General features: G+C 42.6%; 1 protein-coding gene across 22 annotated transcripts in view; it reads left to right on the top strand.

Annotated features, from left to right (window-relative positions):
• CELF2 (CUGBP Elav-like family member 2) overlaps positions 1–26,863 on the top strand; it is a 568,513-nt gene that overhangs the window by 445,503 nt on the left and 96,147 nt on the right. For all 22 annotated transcript variants that reach the window (XM_075762404.1, XM_075762317.1, XM_075762230.1 and 19 more), the window contains one exon: positions 22,625–22,707. In XM_075762404.1, coding sequence (XP_075618519.1) covers positions 22,625–22,707 — 83 coding nt within the window. The remainder of the gene's footprint in view (positions 1–22,624; positions 22,708–26,863) is intronic.

Raw genomic sequence — 26,863 nt, forward strand, 5'->3', positions numbered from 1 at the left:
TAAATACGTCATCAATTTTGCTAGTTCTTAACATGAAATTTAAACCCCAGGAAAGCCTTGAAAGGATGTCCGTTGTTCTTTTCTCATTTTGAAATACGTTACAAAATGGACATACGTGTTGAATTTGCAGTGTAAATTAATTACTAGTTCGTTACTTCCATCTTCCCCACACCAGACCTTGTCATGCTGTATTTTCTGCCGGAGCAGGGTAGCAAGAGGACAGTCTTGGGTCTGGTGGGACCCACAACCTACTCAGTGTCAGACTTCTGCGATAACAGATGCCAGGAAAGGATGTGCCGTGCCAGTCGTAGTGTTATTTTTTTTTTTTTTAGACATCGGTTCCGTAGTGCACGGGAACCGTCAGCGTATGTCAAAAGAATAGCAAATAACTCCCTCAGGATAAAGTCTGGTAGTGGCTTCTAAGCCTGGTTTGAGCTTAACTCAAGCCAGTGAGCTATGGGTGGAAGGCTGCATATGCCATATAAATCTGCCAGTCCATCTATCTCAGGGAAGAAGGCATTTTCAGGAATTTGTGTCTTTCTAATTGCTTATAAAAACACTCTGAGACAAGCTGGTGAATAAATTAAATTTGAATGTTTCCAGTGGATCTTTTCAGGTTTTTCACTGAACCTAATTACTGTCTAATCTCTGCCCACGAGTATGCAGTTTTAAGTGGGACATCAGACTTTCGCTCCGCAGATTAAACTCTGTGGTGCATAAATTCATTATTATTTGTGGAGGAAAAAAATTCAGTGTCTACTACCTCATGGTTTTAATTTAAAATAACTACTACATCTGAGTCCTGCATTCTTCTAGAAGAGTAAGACGAGCTGTAAAGGAGTGGAAGATCTTTTCTAATAAAGCATGTCTCTTATTTGCCTAACTGAATTGGGAAAAATTATGTTTCAAGCAATAATTAAACTGTCCTAGTAGCTCAAGATGTCATGCTTTCAATTGCAATTTTAGGGAGCTGTACCACAATAGGGAGTAGATTAATATAACGTACTGCATGAAAGTTTTTAGCTGCAAGGAGGAGCGCAACAGCGTAAGGAGCAGCGCCGCTGCTTCAGCCATAGATCTCCTAAGTATTTTGCAAAGGGAGACAAGTATCATCACCCAATTTTTACCAGCTGGAAGAACTGGGATACAGAGGCCTGGAGGGACTTTTCCCAAAATTTTCGAGTCACTCTGAGCAGGCAGAGAATAATGTTGTGCCTGTGCCATTGTTGCGTCACCTAAATCAAATCCGCTCCCGTCATTCTCAGTGCTTGAATCCCTGAGCTGGTTGACGTAAAGATTTTTGTTTTGTTAACACTGCCCAAGTGAGAGCCGCATTAGTTTATTCACATATGAGTTGGAACTGATGAGGGCTCCAGTTAGAAAACGAGTGTGCAGCAGACTCCACACCAGCTCCCACCCTTTCTATGCCCCCCCCTAATTAAAACACTAAGTTTTAAACAACAGGCTTCCTTTATTATTTGCAGATCATGGGATATAAAAATCATTGTAGATTTAAAATGCACTATATTAACCTGAGTAATTCCGCCGGGGCTTCAGTTTCTATAGTGAAAAGCGTTGTGTTGTCTCTGGCTCAATTAGATTTTTCTCAGTGTCAATTTTAATTCACTTCACCGGAGCATGGGGGAACTCTCTGTGGAAGGGAAAATGTTACTTCTGAATGAGAGCCTCTTGTAGCCCACGTTTTATTTAAGAGTTTTAAAATGCTTCGCGGTCCCACGTTCTCCCTCGAATGTCTGCTATCGTGTGCCGTAAGAGCTGAACGAAACCGCTTGGTTTCTTAATGCGACAGGCATCTGGGTTTGAGCGGGAGGATGGAAATGGGGAGAGAGAGATTCTCGTTTCCCTCGTTTTATTTAATACTGAAAATAAATAAAGCCTTGGTGAGCCTTGATGGCCAAACAGACATGATTATGTCAAATGTTTCCCATCCCTACAAACATCCACATGGCTACGCGTATGGAGAAATAAAAACTAAGCAGAGTTTCCTGTTGCGATGCTGAGTCCAGGACAGAGGTTGAGTGCCCGGAGAAGTTGTTTTATCCCTTCAGACTTGGGGTTTCTCACCGCCCGTGGCCATCGGTACTTGGGTGCAGATTGCTTGGTTACACTCCACTTGGTGCACACTGCTGGAGTAGCCCAAAACTATTTCATCCCTATTTTTAAAGGGAAAAATGGAGTAGGTCTTTAATTTGAGGGTCCTTCTTGTTGTTGTGAGAAAGAGAAGACACGAAAAAGAGACTGCAATAGAGTCGTAGGGGAAGGTTTACCATAGACAAGGGCCTGAAATGCCCACTGCCTATAGGTGGGGCTTTCCAAAATGCTCGTTTCCGTCATGCTCAGCAGGTTGCTCTACCTGTCTCCATACCTGTCCTTCCAATATTTCATTAAACTCTCAAGACAGTAGATTTATGGATAGTTGTGGATGCTATAGTTTTACTTTGGGGATGGGGGGGGAGGGGGTTTATTAGTTTGTTGGGGTTTTTTGACTGACACCTCCCAGTTTCCAGTTTTACAAATGATTTAGGCTGCTTTCCAGTATATGTCTGGGCTGCCTATAGGAAAGCACCTGGGAGCGTCAGCAAAACCAGTCAATCGGGTCAATAGATGGGAACCTCTTCTCTGATTCAGACAGAAGATCATACCGCAGCGTGATGCTGGAGTGCCCCATAGCTATTAATAATGCCAGCTTGTGTATGAAAGGTAAATATGAAATTATCTCCAGAGAGTACCCCTTCATGTTTTTCAGAAGAATTGAGCAAAACACTTTATCAAAATTCTGGTTTCCAAGTGTGTCATCTCCCAGTCTTTACATTTCCAACAGCGTTAGCTTTCCTTCCAGCCCTGAGCTGTTAGCATGCAATGCTTTTCTGTGCTTTGTTCCTTGCTAGTTCTCGCCTGGGTATGTATTGAGTTAAAAGGTGCTTGTGAAAGCAGGGAATTATTATTATTATTATTATTATTATTATTATTATTATTATTATTGTCATCATCATTATTTAGATGCTGCAGTTTAAGTAGTTCAAAAAAATCTCACAACTAAAGGTCAGCGTAGCTTGTAGGTTTACACGTGCACAGTACAAGTAACCTTCAGAAATTTCCTCATGACAAGATAAGTGCAGCAATTATATTTAAATGAGTGCCGGAGAAAATTTCACTGTAAACTACATTAACTGGAGAGCGTATGCTGTAAGAGGATTTAATTGAATTAATGTTACTTACTATCAAATGCTCCATCTAGTGTATTGCCAGGTCTCCTTATTACTAAGAATAATATTTGGCTCATAAAGACCCCTGTTCAACTAAGCACACAGTCGTGATGACTTCAGCAAGTGATTAAAGTTGAAGCATGTTCTTCACTGCTTCGCTGAATAGGAATAGGCTAGAAACAGGTATTGGTGTGTGGACATAACGCGTAATCACCAAGCCCTTTAAGGCAGCTCTTTATGGAGATTCATCTAACAGATGGTTTTCCAAATGTCTAATGAAGGTGTGATTTTGGCAGAAGCGTCTTTCCCAGTTTGAGCATAGCTGTTGCGGGTAACGGCTGCACCGGCGACGAGGACGAGCAGCCCGAGCGCAAGTCGGGGTGTACAACAGGAGGGGTGTGGGGGTGGCCCGAGCTGGGGCTTCGGAGCCCTCCGCTAAAAGGAACAGTGACCGATCGTGGTGGCAGAGGGATTTCATGGAAGAATCCTGGTGGTGTTTGTAATGCTGTTATTAATGCAGGATTCTCACTCTCACGTTAGACGGAGATGCCACAGTGAGATCCGGGAAGGTAGTTGGTGTGACTTCCTACATAAAAGCAGAAATGCAAATAAGCTATGTTAACATATTCACATTTTATAAATGGGGAACTCAGACGCGTGGAAACACAGTGACACAGCCTGAGACACGCTTCAAGCCAGTGATAAAGATATCCAGTTTTCCCAGTCTGCTCTTATGTTTTAACTATTAAGGAGAAAATGTGATATATCGGATGTTTTTGCAGAATATTTCTGAATGTCAAAAATACCATTGAAGTACGCATCTCCTTTATGTTTGAAATTATTTTATTTTCCTTTCATATGCATTCTTTAAAAAGCGAATACATGAAATCTGGCAAAAAATGCTTTTATTCTCCATTCATTCAGCAACAAAAACAAAACAATAAAAAAAGGGTTCGAACCACTCTTTTATGGAAATTGGGAAACAGTGGAATAGTTTCTACAGCAACTTTCTTTATCGTTGGCCGAATCAAATGACAAAAGTTTTAATTCACCTCCGCATCGTACATTTTAATGATCCATATGTCAGCCCTGAACTTCACCCACTCGTGTTTTTGCATGCAGTTGACATTCCGGTACAATCAGTACAGCACATGCCATTCAAAGGGGCTACAATCTCCTCTTTGTTTTTGTGGTTTTGGTTTTTTGGGGGGGAAAAAGAAAGAGTAATTGCCCACATCAACTGATGTTCATTACACGAAAACTGTAATGCTCTCTTAAAAAATCATTGATCTGCTTTCTCCCGTGAAAATATTCAAGGTCTCAGTTCACAAAAGAGAAATCAGCATGTAAAGCAGCCGCCTAGCAATCTGTGCTGCAAGGAGTGAGAGCGCAATGATGTTCTGTGCAGTGAATGTCAGAAGTGCTTGCTATCTTAAAAAAGAAAGAGATAAATATTTAGTAAGGATGAGAAACATTATTACCATTGCGGTCAGATGTGATTTGGGGGAACAATCTGTTTAGAAGAGAGAATAGGGAGCTTTTTTCATACATTCGTATGTAGCATTTATGATCCATTAGGTAGCATCTGGCATGAACTATTCCTCGTTCTCCCGAAGTTTCATGGCTTTGTTTTGCGTTGAAGGAGGATATGACAAAAGGTAATTTGGTGTCTCAGTCGCATTGGTGTGTCAGGGTTTTCACTTTGGAATGACTCCCTTGAAATAGGAGGAAAGGGGGGTTGGGGGGGGAACCTTTGGGGTTTTTTGTCGGGCATATCCAGTATTTCGATTGGAAGGAGAGCGCCCATGGGGAGTTGCGGTGCACGCAGCAAGGCAGGAGAGCGGCTGCCTCCGCTGTGGATCAGGATCCGTGCGCCGCAGATAACAAAGGGACCCAAAATCTGGGGCTCCAGTCTCGTCCACATGCTCTTATTATCATTTGCTGTTTGTATTGCAGATGCACGTAACAGATTGTACGATATGCTGTACAAACAGATTGGTAAAATGATCTTTGTCCTGAAACCCTGATGGCGCAGAGGAACGAGAAGGATTGAAAGCGTGCCTGCAGCGAAAGCTGCGCAGCCCAGACGCCAGAGTTTTGGACCCGTGTCCTCAACAAAAAGGGCTTTGTGCATCTTTCTTTATTGAAGCAAAGATCTGTTCTTGCTGATCTTACTGTAACGGGCTGAAGTTTTAAATAAGATTTAAAAGAAAATAGCGCAAACATCATTAGAGAGTGAGTAGGAGAAAGGAATGTGCCTACATCTCCCTTTTTTTCTTTTTCCCTTCTTTTTTTTCTTCTCATCTAACAGCAGTTCTCCTACACTTGCCAAATCGAGCATGTCAAAGGAGCAGACTTTCAAACTTTGGGTAGTTGCTCACAGTATTGGAACAATGCCCTGAAAAAAAAAAAAAAAGGCTGGGGTGTGCAGGGCTGAGGCTTTGCTGACCTGACTCTGGGAGGCACGGCTCATGGAAACTCTGACGCTCTGGAAATAACAACGAGAGCGAGCCTGCAAACTTGGCTTCCTCTCACTGGGCTACTCAAAACAGGAAAAATTCCAGTACTTAATGTCTTTTTCGTGGTCCAGGGCATGTAAAGAGATCATCCACTTGTGCCCCGTGTGGTTAAGAAAACCAAGAACTGCTTGTTTTATTTATTGATGTAGCTAATGTGCATTTCAGAGTTCCTAGATGTTAGCTTGTGGGGGAAGGAGGAGTGAACATTAATTTCAATGAAAATGTTTTTGTGGGAATAGATAGTTCAGTGAATATAGATTATCTACAGCTGGTACAATAATGATATAAGCCTGTCTGTGTGTTTTCTTAAATCAATAAACTATTCACATGAAAATGGAGGTGTCTGGATTGTGCAAACGGCTCTTTCAGAGGAGCTCTGCTTAGGGACGAGAAACGATTTTGCCATTTCGAAACACTTCTGTTTCTCTTTCATGTGAAAGTGCTCTCTCACTAAAATTACTAAGGAAAACATTTTTCAGCTCTGAAGTATTGCTGATATTCTGGCAGTGGCTGTGGCCACTAGTCCAAGCGATGGGAACTGCTGAGCGCTCGGAATTTAAACAATTTGTGTTGACTTTGTGGTAAAAGAAATGTTCTGCCTGGACAGGATAGAAAACGTGGACCCACGTGGTTTTCTGGGTTTGAAGTACGATGGTACCTCAGCGTGCCAGGAGCCAGGGCTCAGTGTCTCTGGCTGCTCACGGCTGAGCCGCTACAGCCTTGGTCAAGAGACATGGGTCTCTAGATCGGGCAAGAGATCTCTTCTTCCAGGATGCAAAGGTCTCAGGTTTGGAAATCTGACTTAACCGGGAAGAGACCTGCTAGTTCATCCAGCTTGTTGTCTGCCAAATCCACGCTTGTTCCGTTTAGTGCATTCCTAAATGTTTTGTCCAATTTCATTTGGAAGTGGACCATGGGATGCCGCTTCCAATTCTCCCCCTCCTCCAAGATTAAATGTTTTATTACTGTGCTGTAAACACACACAATCCTAACATATTTTTTTGGTATTTTGGTCCCCCCACTTTATTTATTTTCTGTTGTATAATCCCTGCTCTGTGCTAATACGGGTGAATGTGAAGGATGTATTTTTCTGTCATGTAAAATAGTACTGCGGATAAACTCTGCCTAAGATTTTGGCTGACCCGCTCATCAGGCTTAGCTCAAAAATTAATTTGTCATTACCCAGGTGCTATGCACTAAGCTTTATTGGCATAGAGCAGCACCACATACTGTATGTTCTTTGGAAGGAAAAAAAGTGGTCATGTAATTACTGAGACAGTAAACAGTCATTTCCAATCTAGTAATATTTTATATGAACTGGCACTGTATGTTGTATATCATCCATCTTGCTAATCCTTGTTCCACATTGCCTCCCACTTGAGGCCAAGAACATTACAGCTGTGCCAGAGAGTGGGTGGAAAAATAGCCTTATTATTAACCTAAGTTGAAAACATAATGGCTTTTTGAATGTCTTCATTCACAGATGCAGTCATACTAAAATATTAATACCCTTAAGTACAGAGCAACAGAACTTTCGTTTAAAATCTATTGTCCATGTGTTGCAGAAGTGAAAGCCTTAAAAAAGTGTTGTGAATGCCCTGTATCTATTGGTTTACCTTTATCTTGTAAATTCCAGTGTTCTGTCATAAAGGAGCCAAAATATTCTTCGAAGTAGGTTTTGAGCAATGTTGCTGCTATCACTAGCATGGTCTTGTGGTAAATGAAAGAAGAGTTTCTCCAGTCTCCTGTTTGTCTTAAAACACAGGTAATAATCAAATGGATATTGGAACACAGATAATGACTTTTTAGTACCATCAAGCAGAGTTGCATTGCCAATGTCAGTGTTTGTTTAAATCTCACCCCCGGTGGGATGAGAAGTATTCAAGATGCATGTGTTTGTTTTCTGGGAGCAACCATCACGAAGAGTAGAGGAGAAAACTGCAAGCCTCATCTGATTATCTTCATAGGACCCCGGAATCCTTGATTTGCAAGCAGAAATGAGGGACCTAGCAGTGAAAACTGACTAAATCTCAGCACAGCGTCACTGAAAAGCCACAGAAAAAGATGATGCTGTTCTTCAGCTGTAATCGTGGTTTGCCTTTCCTAGGTCTGTAACTCACTTCTTTGTATATCTTCCCAGGGAAAATATGCGTCTTCCACAGACATCTTTGGGAGGTGTAAGAGTTGCTCTTGAGTATTCAGAAAAACAGGAAATAAATCTTAATTGTACTAATTTATGACTAGCATGAAAAAATGTGTCTCCTTTTAAAAAAAAAAAAAAGATTCAAACCCATATTGTATCAGGCCGTGTGTTGTAAATCAGCCTAATTGTTTTAGAATTCAGAAGTGTTTCATCATTTTAAATTGGGCTTGTCTGATATTTAGTTCCACATTTTTGGTAACTCCGCAGGACTAATCTGAAGCCTGCTGTTGCACATGAAAAGCTTTTTTTATCCTATCTTTTAAGACTGATGGAATGAGAGGAGGTTGACAAGTAATCGCTTCGTTATCTCTGTGTCAAAGCTTATGATATGCATTATAGTGAAAACGTGCAAGATGCAGTTCCAGAAATAATTTTGCTATACATTAAGGTTTATCTTTCTTGCATGCAAAATGCAAGAGTGAGTAATGCTGATAGTGGATTTCAAATTGCTTGGAAATATCTTTAGATTTGCCCTAACAAGGCTTAGCAGGAGCCAAAATACGGTATGAGATATGGAACCCAATCTTACCAGGACTTCTCTCCAAGCGCATCCTTATTCCCCTATCCCCCATCTCAAGGGAAAAGAAAATTCACATTTTTAGGACATCATTTTGCAGTTTCTCTGTTGACGCGCTGCACGCTGTGGACAAATACAAGTCACCTATGAGTTAGGGGGGTTTGGTGAAAAGACCAAGCGACGCTTGTTCCCAGTAAGAACTGGTGGTTTGACAGTCTAACCCCTAACCCACCATTCCTTAGTTCTCCTTCAGGAAAAGTTTGCACGGTTTTTCCTTAAACTAGATATTTTAAGCAATAATAACATGTTGAATAAAAGACGAGGGCACGCTGTAACATTATCTAAAGGATACTGCTAGCAAAACATTATGATTGTTCAGGTCAGTCTTCCTGCGAAATGAACGCTGATTAAAAGAAAGAACCTTTTGTCAGAGAAGGAGCAGAGGCTGAAGATGAAATACTGTACAAGGACCCCTTGGATTTATTTATTTATTTTATTTTGAGTTGGGGTTTTTTTAGCTTTCAGATAAGACCGGGGACTTTGTTCTAAAGCTCTATGAATTTTTTGGTAGCAAAGCACCGTTAAGCTGCACATCCGTGATATTTTGTTGGACGTGTTCCCGTGGCTGCCATGGTGACCTACGGAGAACGCCGTACAGAATCATGCTACTCCAAACGTGATTAGATACATTCAGGATCCGCATGCTATTGATGCCAAGGAACACTGAATAGTTTCATCTACTTTGCAGACAAGCTTCAGTGTAAGCCCTCCTGCCACTGCCTGCTCAAGGCCACCTTTGACAACCGCAGGAGCCAACTCGTAGCTGTTTAGGCACTCGTTTTGTTCCTTTTCTCTATTTTTCCTTCTCCCTCTGATTAAGTTGCCAATCATCCAGCTTCTTTCTCTTCTTGTCTTGATAAGTTGCCAATCATTTCATACAGCCTATACCTCTCTAGCCAAGTATTTCTCTTGTCATAACTTGGAAACAGGCTGCTGGAGATTTATTTTAAATCTTGATCTGATTAAATGCCACGTCTTGATCTTTGGAGAGCCACAGGACCTATACATCCTGGTACTATCTTGTTTGGACTGCTGTGAACTGGCATTAATTAGAAGACTTGAGACGTGCCCCATAGGTCATCCAACACATTCTCACTATTCCCTTCCCTTAATAGATATTAAATGTTGGTGAACAGATTTTTTTTAATCAGTTTTCCAAGTCATACGTGGTTGATAGTATCAAGAAAGAAACCGTCAATTGTATGAAGACTTCTAGGGGGGGAATAACATATTTATTTGTATGGCACTCGTGCTTTTACCATTTTGCTCTGGTTAGTGAATTATTTATACAAAGATTGCAAAGTAGTAGTGTTATTTAGGAAGGATTTCAAGAAATAAATAGCAGTGGGAAATTAGGCAAAGCTGAAAGTGTTTACCGTGAAAAGTGTCTTTAAAATTAATGTTTGTGAGATTGCAAAATAGTTTTCTGGGGAAATTATGGGAAGCCTGATTCTGGGAAATCTATAGATAGGACCAGATAAAACTTTGCAAGAATTAGACGTGGAAACGTAATGCTGTCCTCTCTGGGAGGGGAGCTTAGCTGAATTTTCCTGCCTCTAACAGCTTTATAATACCATAAAAACCACTTTCCTAGATGTGCAAGATAACAGTTTCCCCCAGTATTTATACTTCATTAGCTCATTTTCCAGTCACAAGGAAAAGACTGTATGAATCATCTTAGTTTTTCTCTCTTGTTTTGGAAGTACATGTGTTACACGTCTATCCTGCACCTCCCTTCATTGATTTTATGTTAATCATCAGAGAAAAAAAAAATAAAAGTAATAATAATAAACTGGGATAACAATCTCTTACCACAAGCATTTTCCGTGCTCCTGTGAGGCTGCCCAGGCCAGGTGAAACATCAGCTGTAATTCTTCATCAGGACATTTTTTATTTTTACACTGTTAGTCCGTGCAAAACAAGATGCTATACAAGGAGCAAACGTGAGTCGGGTTGGGGAGCTTTTGTGAGATACCTCTCAAATATCTTTGAGCTCGAGCTTTCGGAGCGTGGATCCCCCACACGAAGTGTGCTCTTCGTTCTCATTGCTTGTGCTCATTAAGCGCTGCCATTTATTTTTGTGCGTCTGCACAAATATATGGCTTTATTACTAAAGTGGTTTGTTTATCTTTGCTGCTGCTGCATTTATTTTAGCACTCATCTAAACAATTAATTAGGGAAACACTTGAGTGCCGAATACGCTTCTTCAGATACCACTCAGTTGTGTTTTTTTATTTTCAGGAGCATCAAGCATTTTAAAAAAACCCACATCTTTTGCGGTTTTTTCTAACTATGCCTTTTTCCCCCTTGTTTGAAGCTTCCGCAGGCAGAGTATATTGCTTTGAAAGATCATGGGCCCTGTTGAGAGTTCAAAGCCAAGTAAAGATGATGCTTAAAGTTCAAAGGCTCTGTGGCATTGCATTTTCATCTGCATAAAATTGTTTCAACCAGCTCGAAAGATAGAAGAGTTGCCAGGAATTTCTTCTATTTCTTTCTTATTATTATTATAAAAAAGCTTAATTGGCGAATCAATGTGTCACTGCTAACAAGTTCAGGGAAAGTGAAGCTCCTTAGATGAAACACTCCTTGAAGGTGTACACAGCGTAGGAAAGATGTGACATGTGCTGTGACCCTGTGAGAGTGAAACCGTGAATGCCTGGGAATCAATACGAGATATGTAGGAGTTTATAATGTTGAAGTCAAGAAAGAATTGAAAGTGTTTGACTGCATCTTGGGCAAACGGAGCAGGGAGTATGACGTATTCAGACAATGGATTTTGACCTAAGTTTTAAAGATGGGGAAAAGTAACACATTTTTAAGAGAAAAAGTTGTGAAATAGGTGAAAATTTGCTCCTTGAAAAGAGTGTGTATGTTCTAACAAATCGTGACTCAGAGTGGAGGCTTTGTCCTTTGACTGGCAAAGAATGGAGCCCCTGTTAGTTTGCTTGGCCAAAAGCGATAAAACTTTGAGACAGTATTATACCTAGAATTTTTCCCATGCTGCTTAAGTGCCCCTTAAGCCAACTCGAATGTCTTGTATTGATTTCTGCCATTTCCTATAAGCAAACTTCTGGAGGAAGCATGCGCGATTGTAGTTGGTTAGATGGAAGCAGCACTTGCAAGTCTTGCTCTGCTGTTACTCACGTTGCTTTTTTTTTTTTTTTTAACATTTTCTTCACAGTATTCCTTTGAGCTCAGGACGTTTTATTCTTTCCATTTTATAAGAAGAAGCTGGGGCACTGAGAGATTAAAGGCCAGATTGTTCAAAAGCATTTAAGCATCTAAAGATTGAGATGGGCATTGAACATTATTTTCAGAAGATCTTCAACACACTATTCCTAGAAATGAATTATCCAAGGTCAGATTTAGATTCTCTTGCAAAAATGGTACGCAAGTCTTCCAGATCCAGACAAGTGTTGAAACCAACCCATACACTGTCGTCTTACCAAGTTTCTGGGTAAGGGGCAGGGTTGGATTTTTGTTGTTCTTTTTTAATGGGTTTTCATTAAGTGTCAGGAATGACAATCTTGCCACCCTCTGCCTTATTCTGTAACTTCTTCTCCCTGGACCTCTTCCTCTTTTGTCTCTTTGTAATACTAGATCTGACTTTTCATATCCTGTCTTTAGAAGACACAAACCCAGAGTTTTAGAGCTGTCAGGGCTGTGGGTGGACAGGTGGCCTTGTAGTACTGAAGGAATGTGTGGGATTTAAACAAAACATCGTGTCAGATACAACAGGACTGGATAAGCTGTAATTTAAAAATGCATCATAACACCAGCTTTTGAATTCATAAATTTCTGGATATATTTCTGAAAACAAGGTGTGACACAAGACATTCTTGGTGTATTGCATGTCTGTGACACCATGGGCCACACTGAGATTTTAATGTCTCTGGTTCTATATCTCAAAAAAAAAAAAAAAAAATTAATTCCTGTGGGTTTGCTATGAAAAAACTCATGTGCAGAATTTGCTAGTGAATGAGAGCTGGTTGCCAACTGATGAATGCAACCATAAAACGGTAATTTAACTGATGCCTGCTAAAGTTAAATAAGCTTGCACTATATTTCTAAGGAAGTTTAACTGTGTTAGTAGGGGTTTTGTGGAAAAGCCACTTAAATTCACTTCATTGCTGTTTCACAGAATCACAGGCTGGCTGGGGTTGGAAGGGACCTCTGTGGTTCATCTCACCCAACCCCTGCTCAAAACAGGGTCACCCGAGCAGGTTGCTCAGGGCTGTGTCCAGTTAGGATTTGAACATCGCTAGGGATGGAGAGCCCACAACCTCTGTGGGCAAACCATGCCAGCATTTGATCACCCTTATGGTAAAAATGTTTTTCGTTAATATTTAAATGGAATTTCCTGTATTTTAATTTGTGCCCATGGCTTCTTGTCCTGTCACTGGGCACCACTGAGGAGGTTCCATCATCTTTACTTCCTCCCCAGCAGTCACTTATACACGTTAATAGGATCCCCTGAGTCTTTTCATCTCTGGGCTGAACAGTCCCAGAGCTCTCTCAGCCTCTCATATGAGACATGCTCCAGTCCCTTCATCATCTTCATGGCCAGACTCACTGGACTCACTCCAGCATGTTCATGTCTCTTTTGTACTGAGGAGCCCAGAATGGGACCCAGCACCCTAGACGTGGCTGAGCAGAGGGCAGGGATCACCTCCCTCAACCTGCTGGCAGCGCTCTGCCCGATGCAGCCCAGGATGCCGTTGCCATTTAACCAGTGAAAATAATTTCCAATACACAACACAGGTTTTTCATAGTGACAGTATAGGTTTATAAATCGCAATTAACTCTCAAAAGCAAAGATTTGAAGATTTTAAGAGAATAATTTTATGGTAAAGCTATGCTATTCTGAGTATTTTTCACTGCAGAGTTGCCTCCTACTTGAACTAGGACTTGAGTGGCTTCTCAGGAGTCTCAGTGCAATTAGAGGTTTCAGCAGAGCAGTGGTCTCGAAGTCTTCTTATCGGGGAAAACCAGTCTTTAGTGATCTTTCTCAAGCATTCAAGTGAAAGAAAACATAGAAGGAAATCCAGGACTATAAGATGTGTGTGCTAGGAAGTTTGATTTGCTACTAGTGAATATCAGGGTTGGTGACTGTAGGGCTTTTGAAATGTCGTTAGGGAAAGATGTGTCCCTGCCTATATTAATTGATGCAAACATGATCTTTGTAGAGTCTCTTTTGATTGAAATACAGTGTCACACCAGTTTTTTACTGTATGAATGGATTAATAAGAGAGGAAATTTTTAATTTCCTTTTTTTTTTTTAAGCATCTGTGCTCTGAACCCTCTTTCTCTACTATATCCAAAGACGCATTTAGGAGATGGACAAACTTAGGAGTTAAGTCCAGTAAAATCAAAACAGTAGTTGTTACCTGGCCAAGGCAAAAAGCAAAGAATGACCAGCTGCTAGGAAGAAGAGTATGGATTTGTATGGGGGGAGGAGAAAGTGAATTAAAGATTAAGGAGAATTAGCGTGAGAGTAAGAAGGAAAACAAGAAAAGAAAAGGTAAAGGGGAAATTAGGAGAAGGCAGCATAAGAAACAAGTGATTATTTGTGTTGTAGTTTCATTTAGCTGTCCTCCTAAAATTCAGAATTTCTCTGTGATACAGTATATATACATAGTGGCAGGCCTTGTTTAGAATTATTTCCAATTTAAAAAATTTCTTGTTTCTCCTGTATTTTGTGTATATTCCTTTCTATATTTCACAGGTGGGAAGTACAGTGACTTCCCATGGGAGACCCTTCACAGAGCTAGAGACGGGAATACTATCTCCCCACCCTCTCCCCCTGCTGTCCTACTTACTTGAGAAATTTCCTTCCAAAAGCTCAGACAGGCAGTTTTTATTGTAAGCCGTATGGACCGATGTACAAGATCTCAATTTTTCTCTGCCCCTGAGATCTAGAAACATGAATGGACCACACATGAACTCAGCAAGAGGGGCTGAGCAACCGCTTTGATTTTCTCACTGATGTTGATGGACTGACAGCCTTCCTTCTCGCAGGGCTGGAAAAGCAATGGCTCTCCCAAGGGATTTACACTGCGTGTAAGGTGCTTGGAGGGGCTTGGGAAAGTTCCCAAGGAGCTGCACGCTGGATGGGTGCTTGGGAAACAGCAAGCCTGGCCAGTGGTGTTTCCATCAACGTGCATCAATGGGGTGTAGGGACGGTACTGATCTGCAGGTCCAACGCCATCAGCTGCTCCTCAGTATCTCCACAGCACTTTCTGAGTTTACGTTTGAACATCTCTCATCCACTAGTCAGCTCAGACCGTTACAGCTCGGCTCATAGTGTGGTGGCTTCTTTAGGGACAGATTAGTTAGGAACGACATGAAACTGCCTTGATGCTCTAAACCTGATTTATATGTATTTATTTACCCTGCCACCACGTATATAATCCAATTCTGCATCTGCTTCCCCCCCCCCCCCTTTATCACCATCTAGTGCAAATATTGAATGAGTATTATCAAGCTGCAGATGTGAAAGTTGACCCTTTTCTTCAAAAATAAACCCGAGAGCCTGACACGCTGTACCAACGTGCTGGCCGTTCGCTTCCTGGTCATTACACAAGCAGCGGGAGAGTTCAGGAATTTGCTAAACGCTGTCATTGTCCTGTACGAAAAAATGTACATTGAAATTCTTCAGATACTTTTAGAGCTATTAGCCCTTTAAAACTGTTTAATATAAGTGGCTTATTTCAGAGAGCAAGAAAAGCAGATTCTGGCAATTTTGCCCTTGATATCTTTTCTATCTGTGTCGCACTTTAGTCAAAATTTACATAATAATGGGTAGGAAAGTGTTGTGGCACACGAACCGGTGCGTATTAGTTCTTAGTTGCTCTCCCAAAAGGCTTGAAAATGCAGCAGATTTAATCTAGGTAAAAAAAAAAAAAAAAAAAGAAAAAAAGAAAAAAACAAAAAAAAACCCCACACTTCCATTTTGTAGGCAGAGGACATTTATAGAGAGCATTTGTATTCACAAGGGTAGAGGAATGACAGAGTGCGACTCCTCCAAAAGAGCTCCCCGGTGCAGCTGAAGGCTGACAGCAAACTAGGACTTGTGGCCAATTAACAGAAAGGCCGTCATAACTTGCAAGGCATGGAGAGAAAAAATTGAGCTCCGTGGGATCATTTTTCACCGGCCATTTACAGGGCCGTTACGGACCTGGAGTATTTGTGCTTTAACGCGCTCGGGGCGGTTCGGGGCATGCCGGGGCTGGTGCATCGCTGCCCTGGATGTTACAACCAGGAGGAAAAATAGAGCGCAGGGTGGAATTTGGCACGTCCCGGTTGTGAATCCTCCTCGCCTGTGAGCCCCTGCCTACCTTCAGCTAATGTATTAATATTAGAAGTGGCATCGCTATAATATGTGCTGTCATTAGAGTGGCGATGCGGTTTCCTGGCTGGTGACAGGATTGGTAATACGGTTTCCATCAGGGTGCCAATTATATCAAACTATTAGCAAACCTGAGCTAATTGGGAGGCGGCATCGTTAAAGGTTGATTTCTGTAGTATATGGCAATTCTATCAGGGATTGCTTCGGGAGTGAATCGCTGCCATCGTACTCTCGAACGACGCCGTATACAGTAGAGCAAGGGGATGGTGCAGGTAGGAATCAAAATGCATCCCTGCCGTAGCCACCTTCTTTCTCTGTTCAGCAGAATTACAGAAATAGTTGGATTTTTAGTTCTGGAAAGGTTTTTTGCTTTCCTCTGTTAGGAACGTCTGTATTTGCTGTTCAGCCATTTCATGTTTTTCTCTGGTTTTTGTATTGAATCACCCAACTGAAATCTCTAAGACTTGAATCACCTCTCCCGGTCCTAGACTGGTGTCTTCCGCGCAGGTTAGCTGATTGCACTCAATTCTGTAATACGGAAGAAATGCAGGACAAGGCTCCCTTTTTTTTTTTGTTTTTTCCACCAAATTTAACGAATGTGAACTAGCTTGTTGCCCAACCACACACCTAAACTCCTGTAGCAATAGGTCTTTTCAGTGGCTTTAGAGAATTTGTGATGTCTTCATTGCCTTGTGGAAAATGACGGTGTAGGTCATGGTGGGTTTGGCTGCAAATCACACTGTTCAGGCAGCTGGTTGTGATTTACGGAGCGCGTGTTGCAGCATTCGGGTGAACAGCTGGAATGTCCTTTTAAAAGGCAGCCCTGTTAAATCGCAGTGTAATGTTTAAATTTTGGTAGTGGAAGAGGGAATGTGGAAATCAGGAGAGGAGCATTTGGAGGGGGGAAGAAAAAGAAAGGAAAAAAAAAAAAAGAAAAATAAATCCTCCTTAACTTAGGCTAGCTTGAACTGTGCTGGATTGACAAGAAGCTACTGTCCCCATTGAGATTCCAAGCTTGTATGAAGCCAGCACCTGTTCTGCTTGCAAATGCACACACAAAAGTGAGCTTCATTCACAGAAAGAAAGAAACATAGCGGGACTTCACTCATTTAGCCTTCCAGGGCCTCCAGTCCCTTGATCTGTCAGCCCCTTAGAATTCAAACGCAGCCTTTAAAGGAATTTTCAATTCACAACATGATGACTTTGTTGATGTCCTGAATGTGAATGTATTTTGAATTGAATTTGTCTGCCAGGATTCCATTACTCGCTAAAAGAATACAGAGTTCAATCATCAGATAATCATTATAGCTGTTTTGAAGTGTTTATTTTATTAGTCTAGAAGGTAAAGCAAATTTCATACTTTTAAGTTGTCGCAGGATTTGCAGGCGCGCTGATAAGCTCTTGTATTTCTATACCCTATGGTTAGGGTTCAGATACTGGCAGCAGGTGATAATATGCACAACACAGGAGAGATCCAAACTGACAAATTTTGACAGTTGAAAACTATAGAAATTCATAAATCAGACAAATGAATATGAGGTGGGTTTTGGGTTTTTTTTTCTCCCATATCTTTTCTCTTTTAATTCCCAAAAGTTAAATTTTCAGGCCTGGGAAATTGCAGCACGTTTTTTCTTCAAGCAAATCAAAACCTCAGAGCATCTCGTAGAACAACTTGTTTTAATTCCTGGCCACGTCCAAGGGTTATTTTCTCATACTGATGCACGTGCGTAATTCCTGGTAACTTTAACCTAGGAACTATAGATTCAGTTTAGGGAGCTGCGAGAGACATTTTCACACCCGAAGCAAGATGGAGGTTGCCGTATTCATTCAAGCATGAAATCCTGGCTGAGAGATTAAGCTTCTTACACAGATCCCAGTGCCGTTAAATGCCAGCGAGGACCGCGTAAGCCACATCTCTGAGTGGAGGAGAGCTTCCTTTTGTTAGGTGTTCAAAATTAGGAACGTAAACAGTTCTCGCGGAGTAATTAGTCCGTGTTTCAATAAGGAGAAAGGGATAAAAACAATGACATGACGGAGCTCCTAGCGATGTCATAGGGCTGTATCTTACAGCCTAACAAAGCCGCATTTCTCTGCTGGGTGGATGGGGACAAGGGTTTCACAAAGGGGCTAATTTGGGTCGTAGAGCAGAAGTCGCACGGGAGGAGAGGTCCCGTTGCAGGAGGTCACTACCAGCTCTTTGAAAAAATCCTCTTGCTCGTAGGAGGAATGGCACTTTTTGAAGTTTCACGGTGAAAACTCTGCAATTTGTCGTAATTCCACAACGCGCACAAACGTCCTCCAGAAACCCAGGTTCACTGTCAGCAGAAATTAATGGATGCAGTGGTGGAAGAGTCCTCACCATTTGCTTTTTTTTGCCCAGCCCTAACTTCTAAATGGTTGCTTTAGTGAAGCGTTGGCTGCATGATCCCCGTGTAGTCGAGTTGCTGCCATCTTTGACAGTGACTCAGGTAAAGCTGTTTCTAGCCATACGCAAGGCTGTTTGCTGCTGTCGGTGTCTTGCTAAACAGGTTTATGTGGAAATTAAATAAATAAAATCTCCACCACCGGTGCTAATTGGTGCCTTTGGCAGCCTGAGCGGGGGCTTGTGAATTGAATGTGTCATGGAGAATTGAATGTGTCAACTCTCTCCCAGTGGCTGGGACCTTGAGGTCTTTTTCTGGCACTAAATTTCCTTTGAAAAAAGAAAAAAAAAAAAAAAAAGAGCGAGAGAAAACAAGCTGAAATAAGAGATCTTTTCCCTGTTTTTTAATGAGGTGTTGAAGTTGAGCATTGTCGTGTACACACTGCAGCGTTTTCTCGTCAGATGCTTTGAGAAGTGGGGCTGGTTTCTGCCTTGGTTTCTCAGCGTCCCATTTGTTGCCGTTAGACGCTGTGCAGCACGGGGTGGCAGGTTTTATTCAGTCTGTTCAAGCATCTGGCAGGATAGCCACGAAGTTGTTGCCGATGTCCTTAAGGGACTGTAGGGATCCGCGTGATTCATTCAGTATTTTTTCTAGGTACAAAGAAGAGATGTCTTACGCTGTAGTAAATACGGTTCCAAGTAGAGCACAACCGGCTTACCAAAACACAGGAGATTTGCCGCTTTGGAGGCACGGGACTGGCAGCGCAAGCTCCTCTTCCTTTGGTTGAGAAGATACTAGCCCACATGGAGTTAAACTGGGCTCTATTTCAGGCTGCTGAGGATCGGCAGAACCACGTCCACAAACCAATTCACCTTTTAAGTTGTCCTGACTAGGAGGGGGAGAAGGTTATCACTGTCAGGCTTCGAGTTATTTGGATGTCAGAAAACTGTAGTTGTGGTTCAAGCTGCTGTCAAGTTTGTTGGTGATGAAGCCAAGATTATGTGTGCAGGGGGCTGGAGAGAGGACACTTGGGGTTTTTTTCTTTTCTCCTACTAGGAAATGCACTTTTTCTTTTCCAGTGGTGCCACTGGTTTGTCTTTGGCAGTATTACAGTTTCTTAGGAAAAATGGAGGAAGGAAAGTCGTTTCCTAGTTGTCTTTCAGCAGGGGCCAGCTACCGGTCTTAAAGCACACATTAGCCCCATCCTCTTGCACAGGCGTCTTCCCTTCCGATATTTCTGCAGAAAAGGCTGAATTTGGTACTTTCTCCTGCAGGATGCGGTACTGAGCCAAAGGGATTTTACACTGGAGACATCTTCAAAGCCGACCTGTTAGAGCTGCAACGGTTTGCGTAACTTGGCAGCAACCACATCCAGAAAGTCCGTAGGCTGAGCTATAGCGTTTCCTTTGGGACCGTGTGTACTTTTGCCTTTTCTGTTTTCCTGTGTTTTCTAATTTTATTTGTTCTTTAGTGTCCAGCCCTGACCTCTTTAGCAGATGATAGCTTCAAAATCGGGTGTCCACAACTGGTGCCTATGCTCTCCTCAAACCACAGCAAACCCCCTCTTGTTTTGTTGTACTTTTTTGAGAAGATACGAACAAAATGAGTCCAGAGGAAGGTTTTATCCATGTGCATTTTCAGATGTGTCGATCTGTGAGCTTAGAAGTCTCCATTTTTGTCAGGGTCCGATGATCTGCCTGAAACATCTGCACGTCTCCCATTAAGCTATTGTTTTCTCCCAGTCCTCATTCACAGAGACATTTTTCTCTCCTGCACTATTACTTCCCAAAAAATGACTAGTTAAAGGGTATTTCACAGTATATTCATCTTTCAAGTACAGTTCTTTCAAGTAGTGCCAAGATGATAAACCAATAGATTCCAAACTTCTCCTTATCGGAATAAACCCACAGAGCTGAAATCTAAAATGAAACTCTTTGGATCCATGGTAAAGGACATCGCAGTCGCAAAGTCCTGAATACTGCTTGGTATTTTCCCCTCTGAATCCTCTCTCCTGGTTAAAAAGCTTTATATTAAAAAGCTAATAAACCAAATGAAGAACAATAGCAGATAGACTTTGGAGCTGGCTGGCAGGATAGAAAAATGTAGCAATGTTTTCTCAAAGTCACGCCATTAAATGTCACAAACTCAGGTTTGTTTTCCATTTTCATTCCGGAGTAAAATAATTTAAATTTGCAGAATTTTACAGTGGAATAGAAGATTTAGAAACACTGACAGGAAGCTCAAACCTTCACAGGCTGCAGCTGTCTGTAATACTCATCCCTGCCAAACAATGTTCGGCTCACTGAAATAATTATTAAACCGTCTCTGTCGTAAACTGTGAAATTTTAGGGAACCTGTTGGCAGTATGAAAAACGTTCCTCTCAGCTGCGTTAAGTCTGCGTTACCTGCCTGCCAGTGTATTGTATTGCCTGCGAGTGCTTTTCTGCGTTAGGGATAAACTCGCTGTATTCCAGCTGGGAATACACGATTACCTGTGCTTGTTGTGAAGGTAACGGTCGTCGCTGGCCCGGCTGCAAAGCGGGAGGGAGCGTTCCCGGTGCAATCACGGCTGGAGCCAAGCGAGAGGCAGCGGAGGGCGCGTTCTGCTTCAGCCCTTCCTTCCAAGGGCTGGTACGGGCCCCTCCGCGCGGGTACTTAAGATGTGCTCGCTGCGGTCTCCTGCGCACGCTTTCTCCTAGGTCTCCTTTGCTGTTACGGGGATGCTGCGAGGTTGAACAAAACCAGGCCTATCAGGTGGGGTGTGCTCTTTCACCTTGGTCAACGTTGGGGAACCGGTGCAAGCAGCAGCTTTGCTCGCTGCCCGAAGGACAGATTCCTTTGTGTCACACTCCAAGGGAGCACCAAGGCTTGAGAGCCGGGGTTTCTTCTGTTCACTGTTTGGTTTTGACATTTCTCTGGAGTTGCAACAAATCTCTGTCTGTGATTAAGAGAACAGGTTTGTTTTCTATCAGTAAAATCTGCATCATGTTGTTTGATACCAAGTAGGTTTTTGCTTCAGTAGCTACTTCTGCCTCCCAACCAGCATTACCCAGCATGTTTTCCATCTCCCCATAGCAGCTGGGTCACCGAGCGCCCCATCTGCAGCCAGAGAGCTCTCTAGGAGTTTCAGGGTCTCTTATTAATGTGACCTGGCTCCAAAGCAGGGGCTGCCCATGTCTGCAGGACAAGGGCTGCATTCAGCCTCACCCTATTTCCCCTATGGACAGAGTAGCAAGAGATGAGGCTCTAAGGGTGTGCCTACATCACTGATTTACTGCGCTGGGTGGGAGCTGTTTAAGTGTGAATTTTCCTTGCGTCTATACCTGCAATCTTGTTTTATGCACGTAAGTGCACAAGTGATGCTCTCAAAGTGGATTCCCTTCTGCTGGAAGTAAAGTTGAAGTCACAAGCTGGGATATTGTGTTGAGCATCCCACCTGCAACGTGGATGCAAGGTCCTCCCGCAGTAAGCTCTCCGCACGTGCCCCGTGCATCCTTGGCAGCAGACTTCATTACTGTGGGACATTACAGATTGCAGCAAGTCAAATCTTCGTCCTTGTTTCTTTGTCCCATGCCTACCATGGTATAGCTGTCCCCTGAGGATCTACCTGTGAGCCCCGACCTCCCCCTGGGCCAGGCGTTGAACTGCCTGGGTTGCGTGTGCTGCGGGAAGAGTTCCTTCCCATGTTTGCAGTAAAGTGACAACAACCTGTGTTTGGTCCCACAGACCACTTAGTTGGACCATGCTGCCAAAGGGATAAACAGGGGATTAAGGCACCTAAAACTATCTGCGTTACTGAAGGTCAGACGGATGGAGCCTCACTTAGTGCTGCCAGCCATCACCAGCCTCCACTATCCCACCAGCGGTGAATCCTCCTCTAGCTTATCTTCCTTCTTGCAACTGAGATGAGTGCCCTACCTCCAGTCCTACCTTGTTTCCAATGGGGGGGAGCAAACCTTAGCTCTTACATATAAGACCCTTTAAATAAGGTCCTGCTTTAACTTGAATTTCTGCCTGGGATGCAACAATGAATTCCTGCTGCTTGAGCTTGCCATGTTGCTTATATTCAAAGTATAATCGGGAGCCTTCAGAAAAATATAACCTTATTTACAGTGTACAAAGCCAATTGGATTTTGGTTAACTTAATTTCTAAGTGATTACAGTTCACTAACAATGTAGGTGTGCTATAGATGCAATGCACAGGGGGTGACTTTTTATTTTAAACCATGCAAGCTTTCTTTTATTCATGTCGTACAGGCAGCCTCATGATAATTCACATTTCCAGCTTTCATAACGTGTTGTTCAACCACTGTTTTTTCTCCCTGCCTATTGTACTCTCACAAATCATACTCACTAATTTCTGAAAGCTTTTCATTTCTCTCTATAGGTTGTTGTTTCGTAACATTTTATACGAGAAAAGCTGCTCTTGAGGCACAGAATGCACTGCACAATATTAAAACTTTACCTGGGGTGAGTACATTTACTTTTTGATCCTAATTATTTTATTGCCAGAAAAATAGCCCTTTTGCTGAAGATGCTGCTTGGTGCCCCAAATGACCTTGATCTCTTCAAGGGAGGGTGGCTAACCTGATGGTCTGTCCTGTAGCGGTGCCAGTCCTGTAGCAATGGCATCATCTCAAAAGGCAGTTGCTCTTCTGTAGAAAGTCCCTTGGCTGGAAACAGTGCTGATTCCTGCTGACTAGAGGCAGTTACTGAAGTGCGAGGTAGATTCAATTTTTTTTTATTATTTATTTAAGCGGGGGGGTGAAACAGATGGCAGAAAAACACCGCACCACTGGGGCTTCTAGTTTGAGAAGGGAGAGAAGAGGAAAAGACAAAATACAGCCAACTTTGTTAAATGCAGTTTCTAAACAGCCTGACTCCGTTGGTGTGGTGGCTGCACATCAAGGTACCGCAGAGCCTGGTACCGGGTAGCTGCTTGCACGGTGTCACCATATTCCTACCACCACCTCTCCTCAGCAACCTGTTCTCACTGATGCCTCACACCGGCGGTTGGAACAGTTGCGGTTGTGTTGTACAAACCGTAGCTTGCGTTATCCTTCAATAGTTCAGACTTAAGTTACGGGGCTAGAGAGAAGTATGTCACTGGTAATTGCATGCCTTAACTCTGCAATCGTGTTTGAATGTTTTAATTTCTTCTTCTGGGTGCAGCCAAATACTTTGGGGATTAGAAAAATACAAAGGATGGGGATGATGTAGGGGAAGTGTTCAAGTGTATGGTTGGAGTGTGTGGTTACAGACACAAAAATAAATAAATGCATACAACACTGTATAAATAAATACAACATTGGCTGGACTGACAGTTATATGGTCAATATCTCCTGTAGTTCCGATGTGCTGTATGTGAAATTGGACACTATGTGTTTGAAAAATTTGCATCTGGCCAGCTCACTTTATGCAACTCCTGTTAGGAAGGCCACCTCACCTGTCATGGAAATGACCAACGTAGAGAAGTATGTCAGATAGATAGTAACCTGTAAGTCCTGCTAATTCACCGAGGTAAAGTCCGAGTCCTCTGTCATTTGCAAGTGAAAATGCTGGAGGGGGTGGTAGGAAGTCTGCAGAGGTAGACCAGCTATCTGTGGCACTTCAGATTCAAGTGATGTTTTCCAGCAATGGGCCCTTGCAAGGGACAGTGTCAAGACCTTGCAAGGCTCCCAGTGGCAAGTTTGGCTTTTGAGGGTGTAGAGGATGTATGAGCCATCTGCAGAGAGAAAGGAGGACTCTGAGGGACGATTTCCTTTGACATGGCTTTGGAACTCAGGTTGAATCTCAGCATCCTCTGGCTCTGCAACCCCAGTTTGTTGGTCCCCATCCCCACTGCCAGAAAATGCCACGCCCTCGGATGAATGCTGTCTAATCCAATTCAGCTAATGCTCCACTTAACCCAACTCATTGTGTAACTGCTCTCCAACACGCTTTGAGTCAAGCGGCTGTGCTGGGTAGGGTGGACACTCCAGCGGAGGTGGTCCCGAGCTGCTGGAGCAGCATCCTGGCCAGCCAGCCTCCCCGGGGCCAGGAAGGGTGTGGGACCCCACCCTGAAGCTCTACCGGGAGACCTGTACATCCCTCCCCTCAGAAGCAGAGAGAATCCTTTCGTTTGCTTCCCTGAGCCCCACGAGCTGGCTGCTGTGTTTCGAGAGATCTTCGTTACCCCAGCGGTGCCTCGGAGGGGCACACTCCTTCCCTGACCTCCCACGCGCGGGTGGCAGAGCTGGCTCAGCTCTGCAGCACATCTTACTTGAGCAGGGCATCATTTCTTCTCCACTTTTGTACAGCTAATGAGCATACAGCAGTTAAAGACACTACTGTGCCTCTTGATTTTCTTTAAATGAAGCTCAAAAATGTAATGTTTTTTTCTAGTGCTACCTCTAGCTTTTTATCGTTTCAAACTTATCTTTTCAAGCTGTGTTTTTCTGTCCTGACTGTGAGGTTACAAACTTTTAAGGCAACACGAAAATTACATTCCCGTGACTCTGGGGCTTTGGGCTTTAAAAATACTCCTGACACTGCCAGAGACGTTAAGATTTTACTTTGAGATAACTTGTTACACCTGCTTCTTAAAGGGACGCCTCTAATAAAGAGAAGTGACTCAAATACAGATTCGTTACTTCTCTTTGAGAACAATTCAGCGTATATTATATAAGAGATTCTACATTTTGCACGTGCAGTGTGCTGACATTCAGCGTACGTGGTGATACTGTTATGCTGCATCTGTGCATTCCCAAAATAACTTCATTTAAGCACACTTTAAAGTTGTCACACACGTGCTGAAAACACTTCACATTAGCAGGATTCTCCTTATATGAATTTCAGCAATTTTCATGTTGTTAGCTCTGGCCCACTAAGCAGCTTTCGCCGAACGAGCAGGAATCGGTAGTGGATAGGTCCACGTGCGAAACAGTCTCGGAGCAAATGGAAGCAATCTTCTGGCAGGGTTACAACAGGGGATGAATTTGGATCAGGTTCATTCGGGCATCAAGTGTCAGCTTGCTTCCAGTAAATGAGATATGGAATGTAGGAGGTTCAGTAATAAGGTGTCTCCTGGAAACAAAAGAATCCGTGCCTTCCACTTTTATTGTAATACCGCCATGTGTCAGATAAGAGGCATCCTTAAATAGCCCAGGAAGAAAATCCGAGGCACAGGCAGGTGAGTTATTAGTGTAAGATGAGGATGACGGCAGATGCAGGAGCAGGGGGCTGCAGGGATGCTGCGACGGTTGGAAGTCGCCCGCGTTTTACCTGCGCGCAGGTACGACCCGCGCTGCTGCAGAAGCGTGGAGGGGAACATCTCGATGCTCAGTAAATGACAGCGGCCAGATTAGTTCTGGGCTTACTCTTCATTTCTTTAATGCAGACCTGCTCCACGTGGGTCCGTAAGCAGGTTTTAGACCAGCACTGGTGGAGCCAAAAAAAGTGGGGGTTTAGTGTGAAATTTATCCCCCTTCCAAGACTGCGTGTTCAGTTTAATTTAGGTAGGTGTTCGAGCACAGCCAGCAGCGCTCTGCTTCTGTGTCTGCTTTGCGCACGAACCTCAGCCTTAACAGAGACACGAAAACACGAGCGCTTTATCTGCTCCTTTGAGCTGCACCCTTTTAGTGGACATGAAGAAAATAAGACCAGACATAAATGATTAATGCGGAATCTTGGAAGAAAATATTGCAGGGTGCCTTGCTGTTTGATTACAAGCCTTGGAATTAGTCAACATTTCCATAATTCTAAACCAATATACACCTGTTTTCCCACTGTGATGTGAAGGCACAACTTAATTTAACAGAAACCCCGCTGCGCTAAATCTCTCATTAAATACCAAGCTAGTTCTGTAATTTAAAGTTGCAGCACCACTATTTTAACTGAATTGCCTTTGTATTATAAAATTAATAAGAAGTTAATGATGCACTTTGCTGTATTCTCTCAGATTTTTTTTTCACAGCAACAACAACAAAAAAGAAAGATAAAGAAGAAAAACATGTCACCAGCTGACATCTCAAGGCTTTTCTGGTTTTAATCATTTTCCTGAGGATAAAATTCATTTAAAAGATTTTTTTTTTTTTAATTTTTAAAAACTTTCAGCATAAGTAGGATCAAACATCGTCTTTTTACTCATGATTAGTATAATCTCTCGGTTAGTCATAATATTCCTTGTCATATAATGGAGCTTTTATCTTTCCCCCAAAATGTATTTAGATATCTCTTGTTACAGTAGGATTGCTACTAGGCAGAGAAGAAGAAGATATACAGTGTTTGAGAAATACAGGCATATTGATATATATGATACATACCAACGAAATAGGGCCAGTTGTCTTCTGTTTACTTGGTGCTGGCATCACAAGTAGCTTTTATGTCTTGTAAATGAACAACACGAATTTCCAGATGTGTCTTTTCAAATACGACATGCAAGCACGTAGCTCATATCCTGGCTCATAGGGATGCGGTTTATATGATTCGATTTACAGTCAGGTTTTCTTGGAACGTTGGTTTGGATTTTGTTTTAAAAGGCAGCAGGGAGAAAAGGGAAAACCTCAATTTGAATGTAATAATGATCTTAGAAATGTGCTTCTTTGGGATGAGATGTAGAGCTGAGGCCTTAACTAGTCTCATCTTC

Source organism: Balearica regulorum, chromosome 1 (assembly GCF_011004875.1).
Source record: "Balearica regulorum gibbericeps isolate bBalReg1 chromosome 1, bBalReg1.pri, whole genome shotgun sequence".
Lineage (NCBI taxonomy): Eukaryota > Metazoa > Chordata > Aves > Gruiformes > Gruidae > Balearica > Balearica regulorum.